The sequence below is a fragment of the Salminus brasiliensis genome, chromosome 11, assembly GCF_030463535.1.
Source record: "Salminus brasiliensis chromosome 11, fSalBra1.hap2, whole genome shotgun sequence".
In the NCBI taxonomy this organism is placed as follows: Eukaryota; Metazoa; Chordata; class Actinopteri; order Characiformes; family Bryconidae; genus Salminus; species Salminus brasiliensis.
The window spans coordinates 8,834,860-8,858,154 of record NC_132888.1 but is presented as its reverse complement, the minus strand read 5'-3'; the positions used below and the strand labels follow the sequence as shown (position 1 = coordinate 8,858,154).

Here is a 23,295-nt window from a genome sequence, read left to right as displayed (position 1 = left end):
TCCAAGTTCGCACACCATATAAAGGCAAATAAAAAATTGTTGCTTCGCTTTTGTTAGAGAAACTGTCTCTACTCTCCAGGGAAAGCTTTCTACTAGATTTTGAAGCATTGCTGGGAGGATTTGATTGCATTCAAGGCAAGAGCATTAGTGAGGTCAGATTCTGACTCTGACTCTTGGCATTGATGGCAAAGTAGCAGGGCTTGGGATTCGAACTCGTGACCCTTGGACTATAGTGACAGCATGAGCCACTCAGAACCTTGAGCAAGACTTCTAACATTACGTTTGCCTACCTGTGTAACATGGTTCAAATGTAATTTGCCCTGGATTAGAGTGTCAATCAAATACCATGTATATTGAATGATCACCACCCTACTTCATTCCCAAAAGTATTGGATGGAGCCTGGCATTAGACATGGTGCCAACAGGTTCATCAAGTTCTCTGTTCCAGAGAGTCCTATTCTATTGGCAGTGTTTCTTCCCTACAAGGACTAGACAAGCTGTGTGTGTTTGCATTTGCACATCGGTGTCAGCAATGGGTGCAACTAAGCTAAGAAGCTGAATGGATTCAGTAGAAGGGGTGTCCACAGACATTTGAAGTGGAGATAGCCTGGCCACCAATGCTCCTCCTGAAGATCTACCTTTTTGCAGATTTCACCTTCAAATTTAAATCTAACACACTTCAGTCACAGCGACTCAAGGCAATAATTAGGTGAGGAAGGGCAGATTGGTGCTAAAGCTAAAGTCTGTGAGAAAGAAGATTGTCAGGATGTCAGGAACAGGGCCCGACTCCTGGTCTAAAGAATATGAAGCAACCAGCATTAGCACTTAGCAGTGAAGTGTTACGCTCACTGCACTTTATGCACTATATGTCCAAAAATGTATGGACACCCTTCTAATGAATGCATTCAGCTACTTGAAGTTGCACCCATTGCTGACATTGATGTGCAAATGCACACAGACAGCTTGTCTAGTCCCTGTAGAGAAGTATTGCCAATAGAATAGGACTCTCTGCCAGCTGTGGGCTTGAGGAGTATATGCCCCCCAGTATTGAGCTGTGGAGCAGTGCTACTGTGTTCTTTGGAATAATGGGCGATGCTCCATCCAATACTTTTGGGATGAGATGGAGTGTTGGAGATGTGAAGGGGTTGTGATCACCCAACATTCTGACCTCACTAATGCTCTAATGTTTCTGAATGCAATCAGATCCTCACAGCAATGCTCCAAAATCTAGTAGAAAGCCTTGCCTGGACAGTAGAGACAGTTACTCCAAAAAAAAAACAAAAAAAATGGATGAACTCTTTTTTAATGGTCTTGATTTCAAGAGAAACAATCAATTATCATGTGTCTCAATACTTTTGTCCACATTACACTGTGACATTGCCAGAAAGAAAATGTATTGGCTGTTACTCTTATTATCACCCACAGCAAGGTTATATTATTAAGTTATGTTAATGGTGCAGAAATTCCATATCGGCACATTCCTGAGCACCACACTCTGCTACATTTTGGAGCGTATAAAGCATCAGTCTCATCAGGGTGCTCTGTAGAGTTGTTACCACAATGATGAAGAAGGGAGCAAATAATTGAATTTGCCATTGTTGTCAGGCACTCAGCGAGCACTCTTAGCGGCGGAGTATTCAAAGGAACAGACAAATTATTTTTTCTCCCCCACACATTTGATATCGCTTGTCTCGTAGCCATATAATGGAAAGCCTAGAGGGCGGCAGCAGTGGCACGGCAGCTTGCCAAAGAGACCTGAAATTCAATTCCACGTAGGTGGAAAGTTGTGGGAAATATTAATTACTTCTTGACTCTACCTGCTCGGTAAATCTGGCCACCTGGACCCCGGACACTCAGTCACGCTGAGGCCGAGAGCAAAGAAGGAGTGTGCATGAAGGATTCATATGTGGAGCACCTCTCCTCCACATTAGTCTTCCAGGAGCAGTGGGCCTCAGCTGGCCACTCCACACTCAGGCTGGGACGAAGGCCTCAGGGAAAAATTACACTCCTGAGTCCTACTTCCAACACCTAACGCATCAGTCTACCGGCCTGCTGCGATAGTGCATTCCACTCGCTACACACTGCACATAAAAATGCAACCAAATTTCTGCGGGGTCGTAATGGACTTTAATATTTCCCCCTTTTCTCTTAACAGGGTGGCTTTCAGACTCTACATTACTGCTGGTCTATAAAAGGAACCTAACGTGAACGATATGTTGCAGAGTAGGAGAAAAATGGTAAGCATTCAGAGCAAGACTGTCCATTCCATGTTCACAAGACAAGTGGTGTGTGATCAAGCTGACTAACAGTGAAGCAATTAGAGTGACATTCAATCGGTATGGGCAACAGTCAACCAGTTAGAACAACAGTCAACCAGTTAGAGTAAAATTCTACCAGCTGGAGTGACACTGAATAACATCAATTAGTATGACCAACAATCAAACGGTTAGAACAAAAGCCAACCAGTAAGAGAAACTTTCAATCATTGTCACTAACAATAAACCAGTTAGAACAACAGCCAACCAGTTACAACAACAGTCAACCAGTTACAGTAAATTCCAATCGTTGTCACTAACAATAAACCAGTTAGAACAACAGCCAACTGCTTAAAACAACAGTCAACCAGATAGAACAGCTAACCAGTTAAAACGATAGTCAACCAGTTAGAACAACAGCCAACCAGTTGCAACCACAGTCAACCAGTTGCAACAACAGTCAACCAGTTAAAACAACAGTCAACCACTTAGAGTAACAATCAATCGTTGTCACTAACAATAAACCAGTTACAACAACAGTCAACCAGTTAGAGCAACTTTCATTTGGTGTGACTAACAGAAACTCAGTGAAAACAACAGACAACCAGTTAGAGTAACATTCTACCAGTTAGATACATTGAATGACATCAATTAGTATGACCAACAATCAACCAGTTAAAGCAACAGACAAGTCATTTTCCATCAGTGTGACAAACAATAATGAACTTGAACGTTCCCAGTCACCAGATCTCAATCCAATAGAAAACCATTGGGATGTGGAAAAACGGGAGATTCCCAACATGAAACAGCTCTTGAAAAATCTGCAAGAAAGATTCCAACATCTTGTGGACAAACTGAGGCTGTTTTGAGAAAAAAAGGAGATGATTGACAGCAGGGCTTGTTAGTGTGCACTGGTCATCTATTGGCTGTTTCTTCATGGGGGTGTGGCAAGTCTCAAAAAGATCGGGACATAATACGTAAAACAAGTATAAGTCCTAGTACTTTCAACTATGATGAAGACATGTGCGGTCACATTGACTGGGTCCACCCTGCTTTCTAAACATAAAGCCACACAGCTGTCCCCAGGGAATACACCTCTATTAGGATGGAGAGAATGACTGGCACGTTCAAAATGTGTGTGCATACAACTCACCAATCTATGTGTGTGTGTGTGTGTGTCAGTGCACGAGGGAGAGAAAGATAGAGAGGGAGTGTGTAAGACGAAGAGTATGAGAGAGATAGGGCACTTGTGTTGCCCCCTGAGAATACCCTACTATCAGGACGTCCACAGTGACGGTCGTATTAAAATACATGGGGGGGACAACATGCTTGAATTTAATTTCAGATAACCTGTGAAGCTGTGGAAGGGCATTAGAAGGGCATGGGCTAAATGAACCCTAGTCTGCAGCCTGTTTGCCATCTATTCAACTCTTTTCAAAGCTTAATGTAACAAATGTTAATACAGATTCTCATACAAATGGCTTAAATGCACTTCACTGCGTCTGTGTTAAGATTACATGAATAGGAGCTCTGGCAGCAGCCTTGACTTAAGGGTCAGGAAAGTGGCAATTTAGAAATTGTGCTCTTGAGAGTTTTGCAAAGACAATAAAAGACTTAAATAGGATGGTTAAATCACTACTGGTGAAGGATGCTGCCTGACAGAGAGCACGCAACAAAAATACATAACTGCAGCCTACATAAATCAATACAGGGCTCATATTTTGGCACATCACTTTTGATACCAAATTCATTTAAGTCTGCAGACTAATAAAACAGCATATTGCAGCAGTTACAGAGATAATAAAGTCTATCACCAGACTGTACCATATAACCCCCCCACACACACACATACACACATGTAAAATTGGAACCAGGGGTTGAACATCATCCCATGCTGGTAATAGCGGCATACCCATAAATATGCATCCCTTCCAGGCAGATCTTATCATATCCGCGGGTAAAATTACACCTTTTCAAGTATGCGATGGAGTTGTAATTCCACATGTTGTGCCAGCGCTCGGTGCCTGAATAGACTGCAGCCCCACAGCTGGGCTAAACAGGGCCTAATTGCTCCATGGGAGGTCACTGCCATCCATCCCAACCAGAGGCCAAAGAATACAGGCATGTCACGTCTATTTATTACAGTGTTTGAATGCACAAAACTGAACGTGGTGCCCGATTATTTTCCTCACTCCCATCATCACCTGAACTGAGCTATAACTATAGGACATATTCCAGTGCACATAGCCAACTGTGTATGGATGCTAGTCAAGGACATTTGCTGTGCTTATTGACAGGAACATAATGCAGTATGTCTGTGTTGTTTGACGGAGGAAGGATGTTGCTGTTGCATGGCAGAAAAATAAAAGAATAAAAATACCACTTTGAAGTGTAAGGCTCAGTCAATCTAAAGAAGAAGATTGCATCTCTCTTCAATTTCCCAGTATTAGAAACTGGGCCTTCTTTTATTATATGAGGTCTACAGACGAAACAGGCACTTTCCGTTCAGTAAGCATGGCAAATGTCCTTGAATGCTGTGCACACCTGAATATGTCTAAAAGAGTAAAACCACAAGCTTACAAATGTAACTTTTTTTCTTTGCTCTGGAGATTCCTATCTCATATCATACTGCAGCCTTCAGTCACAGGCAATACATGTAGCAGTTGCACTGAAGTTGGCTTTTCAGCTGTACGACTGGACTGGAATGCAAGCTCAAGCTCAACTCTGTTATCCCACCCATAATGCTAAACCTGGGGTTCTAATTTTTTGGCTGTATTTTATGACTACAAGCCAGCTGTTGAGATGTTAAGCAGATTAGGTGTAGATACTGTATGTAGATGTAAATATGTGTTTATTTGATGGAAGCACAAGCATCATCTCCAATAACATATGGCTTTTATGAGTCCACTGAGCCACCAACAATATTCAGACTCATTACACCCCAAAATGCTTGGAGCAGACTCTTCGAGTTGGGTTAATTACCAGTCTCGAAGCAGTTCTTAAAGATCCAGGGTGCGATAAATAAGGGACTAAAAATGATCAATATTGTTCAAAGAGGGGAGTTGTGAAACACACAACTATGGGGTTACATATAGGGGCCCTTCACCCCTATTCTAATCCCCGCTACATTACAACCTCTTCACCAGGGTAATCAGCAAGGCACTTCCCTCAGTCAGTGCAATGCTGGCTTAAGCCCACCTCAACCACCAAATACACTTTACACTTTAATGTTGATGTGAGCAACTTGATAAGGATCCAAGGTAGCACAGAAGCACAGTATCTTACTATGTTTACTGGTCCACTGCCTCAACCGCCAAGTAGTCAGACCTATGAAATATAAATAAGCAATAATAAAATGAAACACTGCAAAAAAAACAAAACCCTACACCTAATAATCATTTTCATCCATATTCTAACCATCCATCGCATTGCAAGCCTCTCACAAGGGTCATCAGGTAGGCACCTCCCTTCGGCTGTGTTTCATGGCACCTCTCGAAGGCAGTGAAATCCGGTATCCCAGACACACTTCCCTTCAAGCTCACTTCACAGGATTTTGCCAAATTACTCACAACTTTGATAAGATTACACCAACAGCATGCACACTGCAGACGTACATCTCCCACCAGATTTTGACTTCTTGTTTCAATTTTCTGTTCCACCTTAAAAGGTGCCTCAGTTATATGTTGCCATCTGCACACTATTTAAGGTGGAAAGGAAAATTTGAAGGTTGGGGTATAAGAAGCACTTCAGAAGAACTTCAGTCTTCTGAAAAGAGGAACTGCCCCAGAATGAACCCCTTATTCTTAACAAGTATCGGTTAATGTTCAAAGAATTATGACTAGAGTAAGAACTTTCTCTAACTGCTTGAGCTCCAGCTTATTCTGTGAAACAGGTGATGGTAAGGTGTGTTCAAACAGTTGTCAGCTGTAATCATTTGTCATGCAAACGAAGATTACTTGGTATAATCTGCAAATATGCCTCTCAATGATGTGTAGATACTCACAAATTGGCTAAACTATGCTTAGGATGGTCTAATATCAGCTATATTCCATAAATTCCAGAGTCCAATTAGCCATAAGTCAGACACCCTTTAGAACCTTCTTAGGAGTCACTACGAACGCTGAATTCTTAAAAATAAAGGGTTCTTAATGGTTCTTGGCTTGGATAGACACTCGCAAATCTAATAATCCATTCACTAAAAAAGTCACTAAATGAAGCAATAGTGGTTCCTCCACATCATCTCGGTAAAGAATCCTTTTAAGGAACATTTTTCTATGTGTATGAAACTCCTGACAGTCCAATATGCTCCTGCTTTGGACTTGGGTGACGATGACTGGCTTAACATGCAGTTCCACTCGGGAAAAGGCACGCGAGCGGTAGCCATCCGAGGCTGTCAAGTGCATCGCTACGGGACCATGCATCAGCGCGCATAGCGGCTCAGCGGGGTGCGCCAGCCTGGTGTCTGTAGAGCGACTCTGGTGGGATCCGGAGCTGGTGGGCTTGAGGCGAGCATCACTGTGCCTCCTGCTTCGCTTACCCTGCAGCAGCCGTTAAGATTAGAGCCCCCTTTAATCCGACAAAGGGGATTAGACTCCGACTGGGAAGAGGGAGAGCAGCGCTACCGTGGAAAAGAAGCAAAAATGGAGGGGCGGGGGGCAGCATGAATTATTAACAACTCTCCACAAGAGCGGTGAGCCGGGTCTTTAACCTAAAATCACAGCATGGAGACGGGGGGGCTGCTACTTGCACCCACTGGCATAATCTTGGATCTATCTGGCATTGTCTAGTTTGGTGGAGGACAGTGGAGAGTCTATGCCGGTCTTGCTTCAAGACATGTCCGATAAGGTCCCGAAAAGAAAGGGGGAGAGAGAGTAAGAGAGAGAGAGAGAGAGAGAGAGAGAAAATGAAGCAGCCATCTGGAGTGAGTTTAGCTGAGTCGTGTCCGCATGCGGGACAGGACAGCACCAGTGCTGATGGGACAGGAAGCAAAAATAGCAGCTTGTCGAAAATGCACACCAGCAGCAGGAGTGGTCAACTTTCAGCATCCACACTTTCCAGGAGTCCGGGAGGAGAAGGACTGGGAAAGGACTTCAGACAGTATAGCACATATGTCAATATAACCAAACATAGGAGATGTTACCTCAGAAGCTCTGACCCCCTAAAGGACCTACTATCAGGTTCTATTCCTACTACAAACCTTAGACAGTAGTTTCATAAAAGTACTAAATAATCCATCATAGCTATAAGCCATTAAGTCATAATAACAAGCCTACATATACACTACACCCACAATTCCAAGTTCTTCTGGTCCTTCAATCAGATCCGAGGACGCTGTCCACACAATGTTCCTCAAGCCAGCCTCCAAAACATGAGTGAAAACACGAGCTGCCCACTGTCAAACAGCCAGGACAACATGAGCACATGGTGAATAACAACCCAAACAAGCATGAATCCAGAGGAGGGGCTGCTGAGCTGAGACCCCCAAACTTACCCCCCTTGTTCCATCTGCCCTTATTCCTGCCCTGGAGCGAGGGCTGTGGAGCGGACAACAGCAGCAGCACCAGCACTAGACGGAGAGCCGGAGAGAGGAATCCACGGCCGCTCCTGAGGAACATCTCCAGGAGTTTGGGGCTGTGGGGGGGAGGTCTTTCACCTGTCCGTGGAGGCGCTCGGCCGGACGCTGGGCGCTGTCATCGGTGCTCTGTCATCAGTCACGCTCCAGACAGAGTGTAAGAGTATGTGTATGCTTCTAGCAGGCTTTTTCTGTGCAAGAACGAAGCTCTGCTGCTTCTTACAGCATCATCTCCATCGCACCAGCCTTCATCATCATCCGAGAGAGAGAGTGAGCGAACGAGAAGCAGGCGCAACATAAGGCACGGCACAGCTCTCACTGCCTACTCCGCTTACACACACACACACACACACTCACACATGCGCTCTGACAGTGCACTCACACACACACACACACACACACAAGCTCTCGTGCTTGCCGTGCCTGCAGCCGCTGAGGGATTCTCCTGCTTCTCCTTTTTCCGCTTTTCGACTATCTATGGGAATTCTCTCTCTCTCTCTCTCTCTCTCTCATTTGCCCTCCATCACTTCACCACAGCCACACACAGGAGTTCACACTGTACGAGTGTATGAGACATATGTGTGTGTGTGTGTGTGTGTGTGTTTGGGGTGGGGTTGGGGGTGTCTGGGAGCAAGAAATGAGATGGCAGAGCAATGCACACTGTTGGATCATTAAGGGCGTGAAAGGGAAAACAGTAAGATTTCAGAGAAGGATGAACAGAAAATGAGAGAAAATTGAGAAAAGATAAGAAAGAGATATGAAGAAAGGAGAAGAGAGGTGATGAGAAGGGTAAAGAGAGAAGAGAATGAAAGGAGAAAAAGAAAAGAAGAGGAGTAACAAGAGAAAAAACAAGGAGAGGGGGTGAGAGGAGAAAAGAGAATTTAAAGAAGAAAAGAAGAGAAGAGAAGAGAAGAGAAGAGAAAAGAAGAGAAGAGAAGAAAAGAGAAGAGAAGAGAAAAGAAGAGAAGAGAAGAGAAAAAAAGAGAAGAGAAGAGAAGAGAAGAGGGGAAGAAGCAAAGAAGAGAGAAGAGAAGAGAAGAGAAGAGAAGAGAAGAGAAGAGAAGAAAAGAGAAGAGAAAAGACGAGAAGAGAAGAGAAGAGAAGAGAAAAGAAAAGAGAATTTAAAGAAGAAGAGAAGAGAAGAGAAGAGAAGAGATGAGAAGAGAAGAGAAGAGAAGAGAAAAGTCGAGAAGAGAAGAGAAGAGAAGAGAAGAGAAGAGAAGAGAAAAGAGAATTTAAAGAAGAAGAGAAGAGAAGAGAAGAGAAGAGAAGAGAAGAAAAGAGAAGAGAAGAGAAGAGAAGAGAAGAAAAGAGAAGAGAAGAGAAGAGAAAAGAAGAGAAAAGGGGAAGAAGCAAAGAAGAGAGAAGAGAAGAGAAGAGAAGAGAAGAGAAGAGAAAAGACGAGAAGAGAAAAGACGAGAAGAGAAGAGAAGAGAAGAGAAAAGAGAATTTAAAGAAGAAGAGAAGAGAAGAGAAGAGAAGAGAAAAGAAGAGAAGAGAAAAGAAGAGAAGAGAAGAGAAAAGTCGAGAAGAGAAGAGAAGAGAAGAGAAGAGAAAAGAAGAGAAGAGAAGAGAAGAGAAGAGAAGAGAAGAGAAGAGAAGAAAGTAGAAAAAAAGCAGAGATGAAAATAGATGAGAAAAGATGAGAAGAACAGATAAGATAAAAGAAGAGAAGGGAAGAAGGGAAGAAGCAAGGAAGAGAGAAGAAAAGAGAAGAATCAAAGAGAAGAGAAAAGAGAAGAAAGTAGAAAACAGAGCAGAAAAGAGAAAAAGCAAAGAGAAGAAAAGAAAAGGTTTTTGTGGGTTTTAGGGATTTTATTGTCTGTGGCCTCACTTATCAGTGAGGTGAAGAGCTGATGTTTTGCCACACCACTGCTCCAGGGACTAAGCTGCAAGGTTGTTAAAGAAGAGTACATAAAACGGATGCTTCACAGAGCCAGCTGGTACACACACACACACTAATACACACCTCACACATAGTGGCTTTAGTGTCCTAATTACAGCTTCTGAGGGAAGCCATGATTAAGTCCATATTTTTTATACAGAGAGCAAAATTAATATTCTAATTCCACACATGAGCTCCATGGGCAAGTGGCACTGCAATGCTCATGCTCAGTCTCCAGTTTCCAGTGCCAATTCCTCATTGCCTATAGCAATGAGCAATAGCAATAGCTATAGCTCCGTAAGTGAACAACACACACACATGCTTACACACACATATACACACAGACCCTCTACTTCTTCTGATCTCTCGCCTCTCCAGCTATCTTACAAGTGCTGGGCCAATGTAATGGCAGTGCAGTAATTAAAGCCCTGCAGAATGAGAAGAGAGCTGACTTTAACTTTAACAACATCTGTTCCCAATATAAACATGCAGGGGAACAGAAACCAGGATAACTCTTTATACAAAGATAGATCTGATACAGCCGCTCCAGTCGGGATGCGGCCTTAATCAAGACAAACTGAGCTGCTGACAAACTTTGTCCTACTGGCAGACTGGAACAGTGAAGTTGGGTACAGACGGAGCTTTAGAATCACCACATTAACTTCTTCACTCATCTGTATGCAGTGCGTTTTGCTCGCTGGCAGAATTTCTGCAGATTTTTTGAATAATGTCAAAAAGTAAAATACATAAATAAACAAATAGAAGTGCTCGAAGTGGGCCGGTGCTCACTTGTACTCAGGACTGGCACTTCTACAGTTTTTGCTTGGCTGTACTGGGACTTTGTCAAGCGTACAGGCACTTCTCACAAGTTGCCGGAACTCTCTTCTGCTCTCTCCAGATCAGGTTCTGGGCGATTTGCAATGACCCCATGGTAGTGAGTCTCAAAAAAAATCATAATTTATCCTAATTAAATCAAATTGTATAGCGCTTTTTACAACTCAGCAAAAATCATAAAGACCCCCTGGTCTTCATGTGTGCAATAACCAAATTATACTGTTATACTATAATATGCAATAATAACAGTACTGTAATTCAATTTAATATGTAATAATTTCCCATATTTATCATCACACATATTACCACTATTCCATTATCTTCATATAATTTATATAATTTACTATATATATATATATTATATTTCTTTGTTTTATTTTTTTTTCTTTCTTTGTTTTTTATTTTAAATAGTGTTTATTCTTACACAAATGGTTGCAACTACAACAACTGTAATTTCACTCCTGGGATCAATAAAGTATTTCTGAGTCTAGGTTTGAGTCCAAATCTGAGTCTGAGTCTGATTCTGAGTCCGATTCTGAGTCTGGTGAGCGAGCCACAGTTAAAAAAAGGAGAAACTCCCTCAGAGCTGGAAGAAGAAACTTTGGAAGGAACCAAGACTCAAAAGGGGGACCCATCCTCAGCCAAGAACAAGCCAAGACTGTTCTCCTGCTCAGGTGTGCTGATCTAATCATAATATAATATAACTAATATAATCACGGTAAAAATGATAAAAGTAATGAAAGCAAGGACAATGGTTAATGGTGGTCTGGGGCGCTGTATTGGGGGAAACCTCCAAAAAAGGTTAATTAAAGGTTCATCAAAGCTCTTAAACTTTTACCAGTGCAGGAGGACTGAACACTGTGCAACAGTGGATGTTTTAATAGCAACTGACTTTCTTTCAGTTTTATACATTTCATATTGGCATGAAATATAGGAATAATGATAATTAATATCTCCTACAACTTACCCAGAGGAAAATGTTATGGTGCAAATGTTGGAAACATATTTCAGGAAACATATTTTTGATCTCAGTAACATTTGATTTAGAGATCAACACTGTTACAGATTCTTCTAAAACTGCTTAGCTGAAACAGTGTTAGACAAAAAAAAATAGATATAATTATTGTCCTAATTTAATCTCTTTCGATGTCTTTTCTTTTAGAATGAACAGGAATTCCTCAATAAAACTCTGAAAAAGCTGTGAAATCATTCAGATAGACTAAAGTTTCGTAACCCTAATTAAACACATTAAGCTCAATTAACACAAACAACTGTCCATTCAGCTTGACCTTTAACTCCTCAACCTTTTATTTCCTGAACAGAAATAATTCTACACAATAAAAACAAACATATGTTTTTTTTTATTATTATTATTTTGTGTGTGTCTTCAGGTTTATTAAGCAGCTCATTCATGATTTCCCTGTTTATATCCTTTATATCTAGTCGCTGGTCATGCTTTTTCTCTGCAATCCTGAGCACAATGTGAGCCTTTATTGAGATCTGTACTAAAACCCATGCAAAACCTATTGCAATGCTTTATCCAAAGGACACTAAACAAGCACAAAAATGTATCATAACTAAGTAACGATCCAAAAGCATGGTATCAATTGCCAGAGATAAATTATGCAATCTTCAGGTGTGAAAACATCTCTCTGCTCATGACTCCACCATCATAAAAACACTGGGCAGGAATGTGATCCATGGTAGAGCAGCAGAAACCATTGCTAACCAAGAACAGTATAAATGCTTTGCCAAGAACCGCCTATATAAGGTCAGCAACCTGTGGCTATTTCTATCCTCCCTTGTGGCTTCACAGCAGAGGTGGGCAAATGGGGGGCCGGAGTCTAGCACAGTTTGCTGATTTCCTTGCTATATCAGGCCTAGTAAACCTGGCAATTAACAGGTGAGTTAAATGTGCAGGAAAAGCACAAAACCCCTCCGGGCCTGGAATTGCCCACCCCTGCACTGCAGCATAATTAGCAAACAGGTTAAAGTGAAGTAATAGCTTCAGCTAAGAATTCTTTCTTGCCAAACACTTCAGTACAGTTTTAAAGCAATGTCTGTAATCGCTGGACTTCAGGTTATGTATTACTCCTGATGTTCCTCCTTTTAAGCATGATTTATGCTGCTTTCACAGCCGGTCCCATAGCAACACAGACGTGGGAGTCTCGCGCCGCTCAACTGTCAAAGAACATAAAGGCCATGGCACGCCAGGCACAACCACACTGCACAGTACTCAAAAATGCATTGTTTTTAACAAAGGTGTACAAAGCGCCGGACATCCAGTGTCTTGCTGATGGGCTTGGCGACGTCCTGCACTGTCCAATTTCTCTCCGAGCAAATTTTACTATTACTGCAATTAACTGCAGAATGGTTGTGCAGCTAAAGTGGATTTCTGGGGTGTTGCTAATTGGTTTCTATGGTTTTGTTAAGTGGCTGCTAGGATATCATCAGGTGGTTGCTATGGTTTTACAGATGGTTGAGATGGTGTTGCCCAGTGGTCACTACGTGGTTGCAATGCTACCTCAGGTGGTTGCTGTGATGTTCCTAAATGGTCGGTGTGGTGTCCCAAGTGGTCGCTATGGTGGTTCTCAGTGTCCACTGGGGTTTGCCACATTGTAGCATGGTGATTGCTCTGTTATTTCAGGCAGCTGCCATAATATTTCCATGATTTTGCATGAATTAGTAGTGGTACCCTATGTGCTTGGTTTGGTATTACAAGCATATTTGTGTCAGCAGTAATTTAGTAACTCAAAACAAATGTACCTGTAAAGAAGCATTTGAATATTTTGGTTAAAAGTTAACAGACACATTTCAATGCATTTCAATGAGAATGTTTTGGCCACAGTTTTTGTGTTAAAATTATTGAGCTTATCCAAAAGCTCAGTAACTGTAGGAGCAGTAGTGGCATTAGAAAGTATATATATAGAAGAGCAATAGTGTAATATAATGAAAGAATAATATAGCTGGGATTGCAATACAGTTGCTTTGCAATGTGAAACCATAGTAAAAAGATACAATATAAAGAGATACAGTATGCATTTGGTTGGAGTATTGATATTTTCTTGAGGTTTACTATAAACTTCACCTGCAATTGCATCTTACAATCCTGCTTGAAAAGCATGCAGTACACCAATACAATTCTTACCTTAACAAAACAATGAACCAAAGCACACAAGTACATCAACCTAACAATGGTTCCAAAATAAGAACATTTGGAAAAGTCCTGAACCGAACCTCATTAAAATGTTGTGATAGGACCTGAAGGTCTTTGAGTACTTTTGAAGGTCATTTATTCTCAGCGAAAACACAAATACTTAGATGCTATTTGAAGTACCACTCCAGTATTTTAGCACACTGATGGTTACTGCTACTGTTTTAAGCTATGTGATATTCTTCGGTCCACTTTAATAGATAACAGACAATACAGATAGTGCCCGGAACCACAAGGATGTCCATTAGAGATCACTTAACAACTCAATAAAGTTTAAGGCAAGCATGTGCAAGCCATGCAGTTTGCTCAATACTAATAACTGGGGTATAGGCTTCTGCTGCCTGTAAGCTATCATAGCTCCAGTGCAAATCTAAGGAAGCAAACCTGAGACCCCTGAACATGTCCTGGCTGATCAACCAGTCAAGTGGTACAGGGAACATTAAATAAATATCATTTTTGCCAAACTATTCCTTTGTGAAACAGTATCAATATAATGTAATATCAAGTGCAGGTATGTGCACACATGGCCAGGTGCAGCTGAGCTTCTAAAACTCCATCTGTACCCAGGTTCGCTGTTCAAGTCTACCAGTAGGACAGAGTTTTGTCAACAGCACAGTTTGTCTTGATTAAGGCTGTTTCCCAACTGGTGTGGCTGTATCAGATTTATCTTCCTTTACAGGATTTCTCCTGGTTTTTGTTTTGTATGTGCTTGTATTGGGAACAGATGCTGCTAAAAAGGCAAAAATCAGATCTCTTCCCACTGTTACTTTTTTTTTAATTGTTGTTTTTATCCCCCCACCAAACTACTGCTTTAAGGTCGCAGTGAAGTGCTCCCAGCACATTAACAGTGGGGTGGATTAATAAGCCAGAGTACGCCAAGGGCACGAGCGATCCGAGACTGTGTCAGTGCCACGGCTCATGGGAACGAGAGAAAACAAACCCACGCAATGTCACAGCAAATGCTTGCGCCACACAAAAGCGTGGCAATGCCACTGATTGTCTGATAACTGCATATTCATTTGCATAAGTCGCTAATTGCTCCCACGAACGGAAGCACAGATAGTAAACGAATATTACGGAAGCATGGTGCTGACAGAGGCCCTCACGTTGTGCCATCAACTGCCATGCCCATGCAGGGTTTCAATGGTGATATGATGGAGATATGATGAGCCTGGACCCTGGTGTAACATTAAATCAGACAAAGGCATAAATCTGTGCAGGCAGAGGAGTAGTTAGTGTCCATATTGTCTTAGTCCAGCGTCCCCGAGAGGCCATTCGGCTGAACGACTCGCAGATGGGTTCGCTACCCAAATCAATTCCTACCTCTTTATTACTATGGCCACAAACTGTCGAGGGAGGAGGGAGCAGTGGGCCGGCCTGGGCTGTGCAGAAAGCGATAGGCGAGCATGGGGGCCGTGCTCGGAGGCTATAGCCCCTGCCATGGTGCTCGGCTGGCGGGGAGGAAAGGGGGTAAGAAGCCCCCGAATCTACGCTGGAGGGAGCCTGTTGGCTTATCACCCCCAGACAAGAGCCCCCCGGATAAACGCAGCCCAAAACGGAGCCCAGGCAGGAGACAAACAGTGGCGGGGTGCAGGACAGTGATAAGCAGAGGAAGCTCCACGGGGCAGTAGAGAGAGAGTGAGAGAGAGAGGGAGAATACGAGAGTGGGAGAAAATGAGAGAGAGAGTGAGAGAGAAAGAGAGAGAGAGAGAGAGAGAGAGAGCTTTCTGCGGCTAAACCTTTTTAAAAATTTACACATGGACATTCGCTAGGTGTAGAAGATGTAGGTTAGCACAGCCCCAGTGTGTGTGCAAGTGAACATAAGCGAGAGAAAGAAGAAAGGTTAGCAGGGGTTTAACAATTCACATACTCCAAAATATCCACTGATACAATACAGCATCGATTCGATACTTTTTTCAATGTAGCACAAAAAGGAGTGCCTGAAATGTGCCTTATATTTTCATAGCTTTTCACAGCATTCTACCTGTTCTAACAATGCTTTATAGCGCACAATGTGTCTAATGTCTAACCTCACATTACTATATTAGCCCTAAATGAACATGATAGTACAATATCATATTTTGTATATAAACAATAAAAGTATATCGGTGTTGTCACCATCATGCTCCTCATGTCCTGATGACCACTCTTCAGCACGTTTAGACAAATAGATTCTCTTAGAAGATGATTTTAAAGGCATGCTTTGTAATAATGGATGGGAATGAAAGGCAGGTCCAAAGGAAGGCATCTGTTTCAGTGCTGTTGTGTTCACCGCTCGAGTTGCTCCTGACTAAAGGTCCTTTAAGCTACTTGAAAACTTTCATTTGCATTATTTTCCTTTGTAGTTTTATTCTTCTTATTCTTTTTGTATTATTTTCCAGCGAATATCTCTACATTTACCCATGTAAAGGATTCGGCCACCCTGGTAATGCCCCTAGAGAACAAAGTAGTAGTTTGTTTATTACTACCAAAATGTACTTATTTACTTGGTCCAACTTTTTTATAAGCAAATGTACTTTTTTACTTACAGGAAAGAAGCGAGATAGGTTGTTTGTTTATTTATTTATTTATTCGTCACTGTAGTGGCAGCAGCAGGCAGCAGTTGCAATGCCAGCCGTAGCTTAAACAAGAATAAACCATTTAAATAGTGAGACACTGAAGCGAAAGGAAAAAGTCTCTCTTTTCAGTCACTCTGCCAGAGCACTCTGAAGTAAAGCTCTTGAAGACACGCCATGAAATGGGCTTTATTCACAGGAAGTGCCAGAGCGTGTGCTCAGAATGGATCCCCTGATGGAAATCTGGCTCTTGTGTAACTGGGTCCTCCCTCGTGCAACTGCTAGACAAGATATTGGATAATCTGATGGCAGTCTTTTTCTCTTTCTTCTCGTAGTCCTAATCTAAACCCCTCACGTTCCCTTTCACCCCTCCCCAGCGTGGCTCTTTTATAAGGCTGGGTTACGGTTGGTAAATCTGTATTGGACCACGTTGGGTTGTTTGTCTTTTTTGAATGACTGTAATGCAGCTCAGAATAATTCTCCAGCATTGCTACCATCTGGCCCTGTGATTAACATTCAGATTAGAATTCACCACAATCAGAGCTCAGCAACTTCCCGCACGGAAAATAACTGCTGCGACTGAACTATTATTAGCCTTCAAATGCTTCGGCTTATGAATTTTAATTCTACAAAAAAATATAGTGCGAGGAGATATTGCATTAAAAGCTTCTGAACCGGTGGCAAGCGAGCTTTAAAACCCACAGCACCGGCATGCCAAGTGCTGCATTTCAAAGTCAAGGAGCCACAGGGCCTATTGGAAAGCGCAGATAAAGTGGGACATTTCCTTGTAAATTTAACCGCATTCTAGTATATCAGTAAACAAGGCTTGTGTTCAAACGCCTCGAAACACACGGTCTTCACAACTGCTTGTGTATTCAAGTCCAACTCCAGGCCCATGTTTGAAGTAGAAATAGTAGAAACACACACAAATTTGATGTTTTCAGGAAATAACTATTTTCTCTGTCCTTATCAGCATCAGGATGGAACGTACAATTCTGTGCAGATCCTGTGCAGAATTTAAACATATCAAATATCAGTGCAGATCTGCAGAAAATCTGCGAGACTTAAGCCTCACGCTGACTCCACTGGCTGGGTAACCTGCGCCTACTCTCAGTTTGACCCAAAGTGGACTTTATTTCTTGTTGATTTAGCTTGTTTGCTTTTCTTTGAGTGATGCCTATGAAGAACCACTCAAATGATCCTTTAAACTGATAAAGGTCTTTTACATCAAGAGATTGCACACACACACACACACACACACACACACACACACACACACACATACACACACATACACACACACACACACATCTCTATTACAAAAAATGACTCTTTATGGAACCAAAAGTGTTTTTTCTACAGCATCTCATCTCTAACCCGCTGTAGCACATTTATTTTTAACAGTGTTTTCTTTATCACCAACAGTAAAGGTTAGTTTTTAGGGTTGGAAGGTACGATTGGCTGTGTATTGGTATCGGCCATTTTTCAGACCAAATATGTGATTGCCGATCGGCCGATAATTTAGCTGATCCTGAGAGCTGGTCAGATCATATTACCATTGGGCAATATTCACTAGTTTCATACTGTCATTATAACATCTCAAAATAATAGTGTGGTATAAGGTATAGCCAGCGTGGGGCAGGGGGGAGGGTGGTGTTCAATGTTTACGTGGCTTCTCTTCAAATGCATTCTGCCTTCTTTTAAAACTAAAAATTATTAAATAAAATGTGAAGTTTACAGGGTGACAAACTGTGTGAGTCATTCAATAAATATCAGTCTGACAATGATAAACGTAAAACTGCTCTGAATCAGGAGAGAGAAGCTGGTTAGTATTAGCTTAGTTAGCAGGATAACAGTCTACTCACACAGAACAAATTTGAGTCTTACTGATGGAAACCCCATTTATAAGCACTTAGATGAGAATGACTCGAGCGCCTGGTCACTAATGATGGAGAGACTGCTGTTGAAATGACAGAAAGCTTAATTGAAAAAAAATTGCCATGGTTTTGGACCTGTAGAGCACTCACTAAGCTAGCCGTTGCTTAGATAGCTCGGCTACAGCCCCACCGAGTATCAGACAGCCCAGAGTGTTGACCATATACATAAACTTGACTTTAAACTATACATGTCTGAGAACAAAGTCGAGTGACTGGTGTTGGGAGCAACAGAAAGGTGAAATGAGAGGCCGGTTCTGCTGTGTTTGGACCCTTAGCTGGCTATCTGGGCTTAGACAAATTAGCAAGCAGGCGAAACACCACAGCATAGACCACAGTCCAGCTAACTGAGGCTCAAACCATTACATTACATTTACATTTATAGCATTTAGTTGACACTCTTATCTAGAGCCACTTACAACATTACTTGTATTACAGAGGTGGACCAATGTAGTGTTAGGAGTCTGGCCCAAGGACTTTTATTGGTGTAGTGCAGCATAGGCACCCAGACCGGGAATCGAACCCCAGTCTCCCACATGGTGTGGTAACTCACTGACAAGAAGTGTTGTTATTTGTTGCACCACACCGACCACAAACCACACACATTTAGAGGAAAAAGCCTCATATCTGAGAGCACAAAATGAAGTGAATGGTTTTAGGAGTGTTTGACTGTTTTTAGGCACATTGAGTGGACTGGTTCATGCAGGTTTCCTCGCTCTGTCGGTCAATCAAACTCATCACAATCGGAAATTGCTGCAGCTCTGCTTATGGTCACAGAACCCTGCAGTTTCTCATTTAACTGCTAAATAGCTATACAAACCTCACTCATGGCTGCCGAAGCCCTTATAACCAGTGTGGAAACCATGTTTTACTGTATCTAACTCTCATATTTGTAGAATGTGCAAAACTTTTAACACCACTAACCGGATACCCCCCTCTCATCACTTAACCCAGTACAGTGAGTATCAGCAGAGTTAGGAAACACTGCTAACCACACTCACAGATCTGGCAGCGTTGTGAATGCGGTTGATTCCAAAAAGCGAAAAAGTACATTTCAGCTCAAGAGACGAAGCATGGGACATTACAAAAGCCCTGCACAATGATGCATTGCAGAGTTTGCTGGGAAAGGTGATTTTTGACATCCAGCCCACCCTCGATCAGTATTGGTGATCGACCGATGGGTGATTAGTATCTGTCTCAATAACACTGATCGGTCTATCTGTAGAAAGCTCTACAAAGAACATTATAGTATAAAATTGGGAATAAATTAGAATCCAAAACATTCAAAGACAAAAACATATAAGAAATATCACTAAAAATCTCATTATGCATAATTATTGAGCAGAATGTGCAATCAAAACAAATCAGACATGTTTGTCAAGCACACATATCACGTTCTCAGGCACTCCCACTGAGTGTTCTCCCACGGGCCAAAAAATTACAGCTGTTAAAAAAGTGCTAATTAGCACAGGCACAATTTTCCTCCTTATAGTCATATAGTTGTAATCATGAAGGTTTACACCTGTTACTTAAGGGGTGTGACTCTGACCTCAAAACAATTCAATTTGATTACAAATACAATGATTAATATGATTCAGTGTAATTGAATCAATCTGAGTCATTTTAGTACCCACTGATAGTAGAGGTGCAGGAATAGGCCCTATAAATTTGAGGGCCCCTTAACATCTGAGCACCTTATTTCATAAATTATGCAATTTACACCCATGGTTCATAAATAGCTACAACAACACTCTCAAGCACTAGCCTACAATAGAACACTATCTTGGTGGAGCTGTGGTATAGAACAATACTGAGTTAACAAGAAAATTATGTAGTATTGTTTTTATGTAGTCTACATTTATACAGTAATTGGGATAGACAAGTGTCAATATAAAATATGTAATACCATAATAATAACCTTTTATTACAGTTTATGATATTATAATAATATTGGATTAGGAGAAATGTAGTCTTTTCTTCACAGCTAGAGGTCCCATTTCCCACAGCGTAGCAATGGGTTGCTTTAGAAGATGAGATATAGATGCACTGTAGTGTCTGGCACTAGGACACTACAGCAGATTCCTTGTGAAGTGGGGCCTCAATGGATCACATCAATGAGCTTTGGGTAACCATGACCCTGTCACCAGTTCGCTTTTTGGCAGGTACTGACCATTGCATACCAGAAACACCTGACACAAGACCTGCTGTTTTCATCTTTACACTTGAACATCTTTCCTGCCTCCATGTTCACTTGAACACTTCAACTTGAACGGACTGTTCACTTTACCTGTCTTCGCTGGTTTTAATGTTATGGCTGATCAGTATATGTTGTTGTTAAATATTATATATTGTTGCTGCAGTTCAAAATTGTCACTATATATATATATATATATATATACACACACAAACACACACACCCAAACACACACAGACTAGCTGAAGACGAGCACTCCTTCAGTATGCAGCAGTGTTCTTATGAGAGATGGATCATATTCCTCACATTTCACTGTGTCCTTTTCACTGACGACCCCGGCACACTGATTATGCTCAACACACTGAATGCCACTGTCAGAAGGGTGTGTGTGTGTGTGTTTGTGGATGAGTGTCTGGGTTTGTGGGTAACACCCCGAACACCTGACCCAGCTAAGCCACAAACACAAACAGCATTAGCGCCAGCAGTGCTAACATGTTCCTGAGAGGCACCTCATGTTTTCGATGCCAAACCTTCGGCTAAGCGCAAGCTGCCTGGTCCTATAGGAGGAGGACTGGTGGAGAACTAGCAGGAGTGTTACTGGAGCATGGCTTCAGCACTCACTCCACATGAATAAGACATCATAATCCACAGTCACATATAAAATATGGATTACTGCACTCACTGCACTCTATGTGCCACCACAGAAAGTTACCAGAAGGACACTACTGTATATTCACATACAAGTGTTTTTATAGCTTGGTCCTTAATGTTGCTAATTATTGCTGCAAAATATGGTGACAATATCACAATAAAATATAGATTATGAATGAAGAGTTTACATGCAAAGATTGGTGGTGTAGTGGGTAACACCACTGCATTCCCCAAGGCAGACTGGGGTTTGATTATTTGGCTGGGAAAGCCCTCCACATTACACCTTGGACAAGACCCATAACAGTGTATTTTTAAGCTATGAATATGAATGTAAACAAACACTACCAACACACACATTTTTACACACTTCTGAAAAAACTAAAAACATATTTTCTGGACATTGTAGGCCTTCAAATGATTCAGCCACAGTATGGAAGACAGACATTAAAGAATCCTTATCATAAGAACTGTATGCTCCCAATATGCCATTCCTAGAATAAGCTGATGCAGATTACTTTTTGACAGCATTCAAGCTCTCAAATCTCACGCATGTTCCCGAAAGCTGAAAAGCCATACATCAGAAGCTCGGCAAGGCTGATTTAATGCACTCCACCACGCCCCACAACACCTCACCCCACCCCATTCAGCGTCCACACACTTTTGCGATTATGCTGGAAAATGGTGACTGAAGTCGATGCTGTGGTGCTTGTTAAAAGCACAATTACACTGGAAATAAATCCTTTTACAGTCCAGAACACAGGACAGGCACGGAAACAGTGCATGTTGGGAGTGGCAGCAAGCTGTTGAGGCAGCAGCAGCGGCGGCGGAGTGGTAGAGGAATAAGAATCAGAATGAGTTAGTGATGGAGGCCATAAAATATGGCAGGAGCTTCTATTTACAACCTGTAATAAAAGTGCCACCAGTGCGATTTATAACAGAGTTTGGCCCGCAAAGCCAAACCCCTTTTTTTTTTTGCCAAGGGCACAAGAATACCCTCCGCTCTGCGTTGGAACATGTTGGCAGATGGAGTTTTTGTCTAATAGAGCATTGCGGAAAGGGGAAGTGGGAACCGAAACAGGCCGGGCTGCAGTGGGAAGGTGAGCTGACACCAGCGGGTCGGCTCCCAGCCCTCTCATGTTTTTGCATTGTTCCGAGACAGACTGTGCTCGTCATTGCGCATGAACTTCTTCCTGTCCCATAAGCCGTCATGGACCCCACAAGCCCCTCCTTGTATCCTACTGACGTACCGAAGAACAGTTATTAATGGGGTCGCCCCGTTAAGTAATGGCAGCAAATGTGCCATGAGTTATGGGTGAAGCTCTCTCAGCCAGCCTGACCCAGTGTCTTGGCTCGCACTTTATGAGTTATGCTATTGATTTGAGAGGAGTGATCTTGAGTTATGGTTCAGATTAAGCTGCCATGACAGAGAGGGTGCCAGACGCAAGCCAAGGTTTGAGACTTTTTGAAAAGTTTGAGCCAGTTCTTCTGACCTACCTCGCAACTTTGAGAAACTGGCAGAAGCTGGCAGGAGCTGTCATCCAGCAAACCAAGCTGTCTCGCTTATGAGAGAAAAAGACTGCACTATGTGGCTGGGTTTGCTCACCTAATCCTACAGCCAGTCTAATGCTTTTGCATTTTCCCCCTCTAGTCTCTGAGAAGATGCAAGGTTTTCATACACTTAAAAATAACTTCCAAAACCCATCCACTGGAGTGATGACAGAAGTTCTGGAGAACCCCCTGTTTGTGTTTGCCCTGCTCATAACACACCTGACCCAGCTAATCAGCTAATTAACACACCCTTCCTGAGTTAAAGGTAGTGTGTTGAAGCAGGTGACCACTAAAATGTACAAGGCAGGGGTTCTCCAAGACCAAAGTTTATAGACAAAAGTATTGGGACACCTGCTCATTCATTATTTCTTCTGAAATCAGGGGTATTAAAATGAGTTTATCTTGCTTTTGTTGGTGTAACTACTTGGTCTGTCCAGGGGAAGGGTATCTTCTGATTCTGGAGGGTATCTTCTGAGATTTTAGAGTGGGTTCACTGCTCCACAGCTTTTTTTTCCTGTCTTGCCCACGCCTGGCATTAGGCAGCATGGTGCCAATAGGTTCATGTTTATCTGCCCCAGAGAGTCCTATTCTATTGCCAATACAATTCTCTACAGGGGCTAGACAAGCTGTGTCTCTGTGTATTTGCACATCTG

At 42.2% G+C, this 23,295-nt stretch overlaps 1 protein-coding gene across 7 annotated transcripts in view; it reads right to left on the bottom strand.

Annotated features, from left to right (window-relative positions):
* robo2 (roundabout, axon guidance receptor, homolog 2 (Drosophila)) overlaps positions 1-23,295 on the bottom strand; it is a 573,599-nt gene that overhangs the window by 453,860 nt on the left and 96,444 nt on the right. For 3 of the 7 annotated variants that reach the window (XM_072691587.1, XM_072691592.1, XM_072691591.1), the window contains exon 1: positions 7,747-8,143. The exons of 3 other annotated variants lie outside the window; for them this stretch is intronic. In XM_072691587.1, coding sequence (XP_072547688.1) covers positions 7,747-7,870 — 124 coding nt within the window. In that variant the 5' untranslated portion in view covers positions 7,871-8,143. Of the gene's footprint in view, positions 1-7,746; positions 8,144-23,295 lie in introns of those variants that run through there. One more of the 7 variants, XM_072691593.1, reaches the window with a different exon arrangement.